General features: G+C 33.8%; 1 protein-coding gene across 1 annotated transcript; it reads left to right on the top strand.

Moving 5' to 3' along the window:
* Positions 1-340: 340 nt before the first annotated feature.
* On the top strand, positions 341-6,428 carry LOC132098517 (uncharacterized; the record flags this gene model as incomplete). Its single annotated transcript, XM_059504604.1, has 8 exons — positions 341-695; positions 1,062-1,169; positions 1,396-1,444; positions 3,549-3,656; positions 5,000-5,253; positions 5,340-5,690; positions 6,178-6,275; positions 6,372-6,428. Coding segments are annotated over 8 exons (1,380 nt in total), but the record flags the coding sequence as incomplete, so codon positions are not given.
* Between the last annotated feature and the right edge of the window lie 4,008 nt (positions 6,429-10,436).

Below are 10,436 nucleotides of genomic sequence, written 5' to 3'. Positions count from 1 at the left end.
ATTAAGTATGGCACTGTGGTACAAGCAAGTCACTGGAGAAGAACCACGTCTCATTGCTTCCTCTGTTCTCCATTCATCAGAAAGCCAATTTCACAATGAATTTGACAGCAGTCATTTTGATGTGTTAAGAGGGAAGGATAGTTTTAATCTGAGGATTGTGAACACTGTACAATCAGATTGGGGCACGTACTACTGTGCTTTCTCTTTCTCTAATGTCATTACATTTGGAAATGGCACTCATCTGGTTATTAAAGGTGAGTCAGTGCATCCCACTTTCATATTATTGTTTTTATTATGATGATGGGGAAAAATCAACTGTTTATACAAAACATCATCCATTCTAGGAGCAAAAATCGGCAAACCCACGAGTCTAAAGCTGCCCAAGATTGAATTAGTTAAATCAGAGGTAAATGTTCCTCTGCAATGTTCAATCCAAAATGAGTTAGAAAGACGTGGAGGTGAACATCGTCTCTACTGGTTCAAACACGGATCAGGAGAATATCCTCCAGGATCTATTTATGTTCATGGAAACACAAGTGATGGATGTGTGGGCAGATCTGAAGCTGACTGTCTTTCACCGACCTGCATTTACAACCTCCCAAAGAAAATGATCAGTTCCTCACAAACGGGAACTTACTGTGCACTGGCCACATGTGGGGAGATTTTATTCGGAAATGTTTCTAAACACAGTCCTGGTAAGTGTGAGCATTTTATTATCTTTACTACTTATATTTGGAAATGTGTTTTCATAGTCAAGAGTCAAAAGAACAGTTTGTAGAGTTTTACGGCAGAAAATACAAACCTAAATGATGTCTTGCAAAAAAAAAAAAAAAATCTATCACTAAAATAATATAAATTCAAGTCACAATGTGTATTCTTCTACAATGTTGGATTCAAATGTAATATTATTTCAGGTCACTTTTTGAACATAATTTTGACTATGTGACAAATGAAAAAAAAAAAAGATTTTTTAAAATAAATTTTGTATATTTTATTTTGTTTTATTTTATCTTTTCCAAAATACCTGTGTGATTTATTAATTTATTAATTTATTGCTTTAGACAACTTTGAGAGTCAGAACATACTATTATTCATTAAAATCGGCCTTGCAGCACCACTGGCAATAAGTTTTACCATCAACATTCTACTTTGTTGCATGAGGAAAAATGGTAAGCATTTACATGAATTTATACAGTCTTATATTAAAGAGCCTAATTTATATTAATATTATAGTGTAAACAATTGCCTGATCAATAGTGTAATAGAAATGTTATGGTAAATTTCTTAATCAAATTTTCTGTAATATTTGAATTTTTTTTCTTAGGCCATATGTGAGCGATGACTTCTCTCTTTTAAAAATGAATTCACAAACTGTTAAATCTCTATTCAAAACAGGGAGAAAATCTCAACAGATACAGACTACTAATGAGGATGATGATGATGGGTTAATGAATAAGGTAATTATATATATATATATATATATATATATATAATATAAATTTTGATAATAATTGATGATAAGACATTTTGATAATAATTGATGATAAGACATTTTTATAATAATTGATAAGGCCTTTGATAAAGCATCTATAATGTCTAATATGATAAAATATGACTGTAATATGTAATCTGACTGTGGTAATAGTTTTTTATTATTTTTATTTTTTATTTTTTTTTAGAACACGGAGATCACTTACAGTACTGTACAAATTAGTTCAGTGAGAGTGAAGAGAGAGAGCCGTCCTGAGGACACACTGTATTCTGGTTTAGCATGTCAACAGCAAAGCTGAAAACTATTTTACTCTTTAACTCTATTTACTCTATTTTTTACTCTTTAAAACTGTGTCTGTTTGCTTTGCAAAGTATTGGTACTTAAGAAAATCTATTTTATTTAGATTTATCTGCCACTACATAGCAACATAAAACTGCAAAAGCACACTAAAGAATGTACAGAGAATGTCATCATAAACATTTGTAAAAAAAAAAAATATATATGTAATATGATCTGCTCTGACTTCCCATGACCTGCTTTTGTCCAGAGACCATTTATTTTTGTTCATATTAAATTTTGTACATATGTTTGTATGTGTGAGGCCATATACATAAAAAATGTGAAGAAATATGCCTTATAAATTAAAGAAATAGTACAACAGTCTTTTAATTTAATTTTCTCACAAATTACTGTGGCAACAGTAACACCACAAGGACACTTTTCTCAGTTTTCAACACATTTTCCCCGATACATCACTATATAAATCAATGAATTTTAAAAGACATTGAAATAATGATATCATAGTACAATATTTTGCTAATATAGTGCAGTATTTCACCATTGCTGTATATAAGAATTATTTGAATATGAAAAAAACCTTGCTCCTCACTGCCATTAAATTTATATGATTTAAATGAAAACATGTTCTTTTAGAATTCTCACACAAAAAATGTTGTGTAGCACAATCAATAATTAATACAAACAAGCAAACTATACTGACTGAGGCAAATAAGATAAAATAAAATAAAACTGACATTACCTTCTCAATGCATAGATGCTTGTTTATATTAAAGTAAAATTTCACGAGTCTTGAGTAACCTTCAAAATTAGAAAAATAATTGATCTAAGCAAACAGATCTAAATTAACTGATCATGAACCAACATCCAAAAACCACAAGGTGGCAGCAGAGACTATTAGTGCAAGGGCCCACATGACCTTAGAACCATTTATAGGTTTGTTAGTATCTATTTAGTTTAAATCAATGCCAGATTTGTAGTATATAGACAGAGATCACTATACTATAGTATAATGCAGATAATATAATATCCAATCCAGAAATGTGAGAAAACAGGGGTGAACACATTGGCTATGTGGTAAATAAATTAGGCCATTAACAAATGATCTAACAAAAGATAGGCTAAAGGACAACTTCTAGAAACTTTCAAAAACAGAGCTGACATTAACAGATAACATCTTTACATCAAATCGACATTGCGCATAGAAATTATTTGTCATTGAATCATACATTACACCTTTAACTATCAGTTCTATTAAAAAAAATCAGTAATTGTGTGAGGCAAAGGCTAAGGAACTGAAGGATGTGTATGGAATTGAATTTAGTGGTGGGTGTAAAATGCTCACATAGCCATTGTACCTTTGAATTTGAATGGTCTTGAAAAACAAAAATACCATTTCCATAAAATAATGTATATTGCACATGTTTGTTTGTATTTTAGCATAGTGCATGATTCTAATCTGTGGTAGCAAGTGTGGTGAATACAGAACTGTGTCAGGCCCAGGAAATGACTGATAACGGAACAGAATCATGTGACAGTGCCGTACTTCAAGGAGTATGTTATACAACATTACATGATTTGATGATTGTCTCTTCTCAGCCTGAAGAAGAAAATGGAGAAACAAATTTGTGTGGTGGTTTTACTCTTAACTGAAGTGTGTGAGTATGTAAATTTAAATAATTAAAATTTATTTTTTCAAAATTGTTAAGATATCAATGTTTCAGGTCATTGCTTTTTTGCTGTTTTAATTTACCTACAGTGTTAATTATTTTACAGTGGTGGTGGGACACATTATACAACTGGACCCAGTTGTATCAGTTCATGAAGGAGATTCTGTGGTTTTGTCCTGCGTTTTAACAACGAAACAATTAACCCTCTGGGCTTCTTCGCCCGAAAACGGGCGAAAACTTGAACGTTTTGAAATGTTTAATTTTTTTGCTTCATCGGATGGGGATGAAACTTGGTGACTTTTGTTGTATTACCTATATGAACACACAAAAAAATCAAGGAGATGATTCTGATATGTTAAAGGGTCGTAAAAAAAAAAGTCACACTTAGCTTCCTCCCGCCCGAAAACGGGCGACATAGGAAATGAATGGGAAATACGAAAAAATAGGAAAACTCAGAGAAACTTTTGGTGGTACAAGCTACAGATCAGCAACTGTGCTGAAAAAAAGTGTACAGCAATGAAGGGGTGACACTCTAGAACATCAAGAGTGCAAATAAGATCCCCCCCCCCCACACACACACACACACCCACGCACACACACACACATACACAGATAAACTGGCGACTGCAACAGCAAATTTGTAGAATATTCCACATAAAATCAATAAATGAAAAAAAAAACTTGCTCAAATACACACACACACACACACACACACACACACACACACACACACACACACACACACAGAGAGAGAGAGAGAGAGAGAGAGCGAGAAAGAGAGAGACTGGTAAGACTGCAACAGCAAATTTTGAGAATATGCAAAAATAAATAAATAAAAAATACAAAAAGAGACTCTCGCTCAAATGCAACACACACACACACACACACACACACACACACACACATTCACTCACACATACACACACACACATTGTGTTCCCTTTCTAACCAAATGCTATAGTTTGATTGTAATCATAATGCAAAACCTGATACTTATCTAAACATTTTTGTTAAGAAAATAAAGTAATCATCTTTTAGAATATCTAAATGTATATCTAAATAAAAAAACCGAATAAGATAGAGAAATCATGTCTAAAACAACAAAAGGAATCAAAAAGCCTTTCTACATAGGATATATAGGAAGCTATAGACAGCCTACAGGCTGGTACAGGACATTACACAAAAGTGGCTATTTTTTAAAGCCACTAGATGAAGTTCTTCTCCTGGAACATTTTTTTTTTAGGCTGGCACTCTATTTTGATGTGAAATGCTGCATTTATTGAATTTTTTTTAAAAAATAAATATAAAATAAAAAATGATATATTAATTCTAATGGAAAAAATAGCTCATAAAAATTATATAATTAATGCAAAGTATCATAAATATATCTAAAAATTCTAAATAATAATCAGAAAACATTATAGAACAAAAATATATTTGATTGGTTATCCTGGGAAAAAGTAAAGTACAATTTTAAGGCTTCGCCCGTTTTCGGGCGGGAGGAAGCTAAGTGTGACCCATTTACGAAGAAGCCCAGAGGGTTAAGTATGGCACTGTGGTACAAGCAAGTCACTGGAGAAGAACCACGTCTCATTGCTTCCTCTGTTCTCCATTCATCAGAAAGCCAATTTCACAATGAATTTGACAGCAGTCATTTTAATGTGTTAAGAGGGAAGGATAGTTTTAATCTGAGGATTGTGAACACTGTACAATCAGATTGGGGCACGTACTACTGTGCTTTCTCTTTCTCTAATGTCATTACATTTGGAAATGGCACTCATCTGGTTATTAAAGGTGAGTCAGTGCATCCCACTTTCATGTTAGTTTTTATTAATGATATGAAAAAAACATCTGTTTATACAAAACATCATCCATTCTAGCAGCAAAAATCGGCAAACCCACGAGTCTAAAGCTGCCCAAGATTGAATTAGTTAAATCAGAGGTAAATGTTCCTCTGCAATGTTCAATCCAAATTGAGTTAGAAAGACGTGAAGGTGAACATCGTCTCTACTGGTTCAAACACGGATCAGGAGAATATCCTCCAGGATCTATTTATGTTCATGGAAACACAAGTGATGGATGTGTGGGCAGATCTGAAGCTGACTGTCTTTCACCGACCTGCATTTACAACCTCCCAAAGAAAATGATCAGTTCCTCACAAACGGGAACTTACTGTGCACTGGCCACATGTGGGGAGATTTTATTTGGAAACATTTCTAAACACAATCCTGGTAAGTGTGAGAATTTAAGCCTTTCTGACAAATTCTTTATATTTGTCTCCTGGAACAGTGCGAAATTATGAACTTTTTTTCATGAAAAGACTTTTATTAATTTTTTTACTTTAATATGAAGGTACCCTAATCAACTAATTTCCAAATTGTTATTTCTAAATACTTGTGTATACAATCCTTGATACATATCAAATATTACTCCTCATGGTTTAGACTTCAAGAGCCAGGACACAGACTTATTCTTTGTAGTTGGCCTTACGGTGCTCCTGACATCAAACATTACCATCAATATTCTTCTGTGTGGCATGAGTACAAATGGTAAGTGTTTGTTTGAATTCATCTAGTCTTGCTTCTACAAACAGTTTGTTACAGCATAGTAGTTTTTCAAAGAGAGGTGTAAAATGTACAGCATGTATAGCATTTATTTTAATATAATTTTTCCTTCTAAATGTGCTATATTAGAACATTTCTGTTCAAACCATTTGAGGGCTGACCATTGTCCCGTTTATTACAGAGTTTATTAATGCAACAGAAAATAAATATAAGCAAATCAAGACTACTGATGATGATGTGTCAGTAACTGAGGTTTGTCAAATTAAACTCTCCTGATTTAAAACTACTTATGATATTCACCATATGAAAATATAAATTATATTGACTGGAATGTTCTTTTTCTTGTAGTATGAGGAAGTGAACTTTTGGTCTTCACCCGTCATCGCCAAATGCTCAAAGAGTTGAAAGAAACACCAGCTTTAAGGACATATGATATTCAGGGGTTGACGTATCAAGGCCATGGCAAAACATTATTGTATATTAGCTCATATTAATCATTAAAAACGATCATCTTATTTGAGTAGCTAATTCTGCCAATTATTTTAGATCAACAAATTCTGTTTAAGTAGTTACTTATATGCTGTATTGTATATACTGTAATAACTGAAAAACAATATCTTCCACAATGTTGAATTGCATAATTACATAATCATTTTTGTTTGCTTTGCTCATATAATAAACAGTAACACAGGGCCGCCAACTTTTGAGTTCAACTTAGAGTAATAATTCCCATGGGGGGGGGGGGGTTATTTTAAATATATATATATATATATATATTTGGCCACTAGGCCAAGGTGCATATAGGTGATTTAAAAACATATAATAGCTAAAAATTGAATCTAATCTAATCTAATCTAATCTAATCTAATCTAATCTAAATTGAGCCAGCATTTTAACTTGAAGTAGTTAGTAGTGTTTAGTGTTAAAGTAGTGTTTTAATGTGATATTACACAACTGATTTAGTTTATCATATATATAAATATTATTTGTAGTTTATTTAATAGAGACAGTGTACAAGTGCACCAAATTATTCTCTGCTTAGAACCATAAGATGCTTTTCGTCACATATAGATATACCGCTGGCCGGTTCAACATTGCAGAAAAGATACCATGCCAAGAATCTTTTGACTAAAATTTTTATTAGTTTCAGTTCAATTCAGTTCAATTCAATTCAAGTTTATTTGTATAGCGCTTTTTACAATACAAATCATTACAAAGCAACTTTACAGAAAATTATGTTTCTACAATATTTAGTAGTAGCTTATAAGTGGTGACTGTCAGTTTGTGCGCATATGACAGGATTTTTCAGAAGAATTAATACAAGACATAGTCAGCCAGACAATGAACATTATTAAAAGCAATTATTATATGATGCAGTCACACTTATAGCAATATTTGTTAGTTCTGTTTGTTGATTCAGGGTTAGCATCATCTGAGGTCCACTGAGGGTCAGCATCATCTTTTCTCAGGTGTTCTGGATCCAGACTGGAGCTTGTGTAAATCCTACAGAGAAACAAATAGAGACATCATTAGCATAGCTGCTGTTCCAACAAAGTAAAATTAATTAGTTTAACCCAAGCTAAAAAATAAGAATGCGCATTTGATCAGATACAACTGCAGTCACAATTTAAGAGATACATTATTCGAATGCTTGGCGAAAGAGATGCGTTTGTAATCTTGATTTAAACAGAGAGAGTGTGTCTGAACCCCAAACATTATCAGGAAGGCTATTCCAGAGTTTGGGAGCCAAATGTGAAAAAGCTGTACCTCCTTTAGTTGTTTTTTGCTATCCTAGGAACTACCAAAAGTCCAGCATTTTGTGACCTTAGGGAGCGTGATGGATTGTAACGTGGTAGAAGGCTAGTTAGGTACGCAGGAGCTAAACCATTTAGGGCCTTGTAGGTAAGTAATGATAATTTGTAACTGATACGGAACTTAATAGGTAGCCATTGCAGAGACTGTAAAATTGGGGTAATATGATCATATTTTCTTGACCTGGTAAGGACTCTAGCTGCTGCATTTTGGACTGTAGCTTGTTTATTGAAGAAGCAGGACAATTGCCTAGAAGTGCATTACAATAGTCCATTCTAGAGGTCATGAATGCATGAACTAGCTTTTCTGCATTTCATTCAGTGACATTTATTCCTTCATTATAATTCAATTTAATATATATATATATATGCGTCCAAAAGATAAAGATTTACACATTGGGTTGTTATTATGCCCCTAAACATTACGCTGCAACATGGGTCCTGCTCTAAAAAGGTGTCAATCATATCTTTAAAAAAAATAAGCTTTTCGGACAATATAGGACAACTGCACTTGGTTGTTGTTCCCCATGTGTATGGAAGCATATGGGTAGCAATATTCAATTTGGAATGTAATATGCAAAATGACAATGCAATATTTAAAATGCCAATGCATTTCTGTATTTACATTTACATTTTCCAATACATTTGTGCAACGTTTGGTGCAAAATGAAAATGAAAATTAAATTACATAAATTTAATTTGCCATTTCACACACTAGTTTTAATCTGTAAAATGAATACTAATTTTAACGCTTTATAAGTTGCAAAATTAAAATGAAAATGTATTACAGAAATGATTAGATATGTATAAAATGTTCAAGCAAAAACTGTGGCAAAATTATCATTCAAATGCTATTTTTCTTAATTACATTAACACTCACAGTCAAGACACTTACGATTGCATTTCCATTCAATGCTCCGCAATGAATGTAGCAAAATTCAATATGCACATTGAAAATGCATTCCGAGCCGATCCCGTCTCCGCCCCCTCGCGCCACGTCAATCACTGCATGAACAAGGCGGGGCTTGCAGAAGGTCAAGAGACTCAAGACTCAAGAGGATTCAAGTGAGAAAACATGGACAAGACAGTTGGTCCGTGTACGTTTTGATCATTTCGGTTTATGGCTTCAATATTTCATTCGCATTTGTGGGCGGAGCTGAAACGCTGCTTTCATCTGATTGCTCGAATCACTCCACCTTCAGCTCGGTCTTTTCATTCTTTCAGACAGAATAAGAGTCAGTGCGAGTGAAGCACTGTAATGTCTGAAACCACCGCTCACTGTTAATTAGCAAAATATTTGAATCAGATGTAGCTGGGCACATAATTTGTGCTGCTGCGACCTGCAAATTATTTCTAGGTTGTAGTATTGTATGAATATTTTCCCACTGAAAAATACAGAGCAAATAGTTCTGTCTCTTTGGATAAAAGTGAAGTGGAAATAAAAATCAATAATAGACTGAACAGTTCCATGGCTGTAACATTTACCTCTCTCATCTTTTAAGTCATACGGCACTAGGTATGTGTGTGTGACATTAATAAATAGTTGTAAAAATTAATATTGTTACATTTCTGAAATAAATTAGTAATATTCATTTTATTACATACTAAATTTAATGATGTTTCTCTTTTTAGTCTTCTTTGTTGGGCTTGGGAAAGACAACATATATTTACCGTATTTTCCAGACTATAAGTCGCACTTCTTTTCATAGTTTGGCTGGTCCTGCGACTTACAGTCAGGTGTGACTTATTTATCAAAATTAATTTGACATGAACCAAGAGAAATGAACCAAGATCTACAGCCTACAGCCGCGAGAGGGCGCTCTATACTGCTCAGTGATCCTGTAGGCTACCCCAGAGCGCCCTCTCGCGATTGTAGACGGTAATGTTTTCTCTTGGTTCTGAATAAATGCGACATAGTCCAGTGCGATTTATATATGTTTTTTTCCTCGTCATGACGTATTTTTGGACTGATGCCACTTATACTTAGGTGCGATTTATAGTCCGAAAAATACTGGTAACATTATTATTATTATTTATTATGAGAGTCATTGACACAGACTAGAACTAATGTTTCACCAAATTCAGCTCAGATCTTCAGACTCGTCTGACTCGTGTTGCTGTATAACTGGCCAGACTTACCTTCCCAAAAAATCCTATTCAATTTTATTTCATAAATGTAACTATATTTATTTCCACTTCACTGTTATCCAAGGAGACAGAACTATTTGCACTGTTTTCATCAGTGGGACAATATTTATACAGTACTATAACCTAGAAATAATTTAACGGGGTCTCTTGCAAGTCGCAGCAGCACGAATTATGTAACCAGCTACATCTGATTCAAATATTATGCTAATTAACATTACAGTGAAGGTGGAGCGATTCGACCAATCAGATGAAAGCAGCGTTTCAGTTCCGCCCACAAGTGCGAATGAAATATTGAAGCCATAAACCAAATTGATCAAAACGTACATGGACCAACTGTCTTGTCCATGTTCTCTCACTTGCAGGGGCGTGTCTAGAGCATTTTCAGTTGGGGGGCCATGCTGGGGCACTGCCTCCAAATGGGGTGGCCGCCTGTGACCAAAAAAAATCCTATTGA

The sequence above is a fragment of the Carassius carassius genome, chromosome 2, assembly GCF_963082965.1.
Source record: "Carassius carassius chromosome 2, fCarCar2.1, whole genome shotgun sequence".
In the NCBI taxonomy this organism is placed as follows: Eukaryota; Metazoa; Chordata; class Actinopteri; order Cypriniformes; family Cyprinidae; genus Carassius; species Carassius carassius.
Note: the sequence above shows the minus strand (reverse complement) of the source record. Positions and strands in the feature narration are given on the sequence as shown.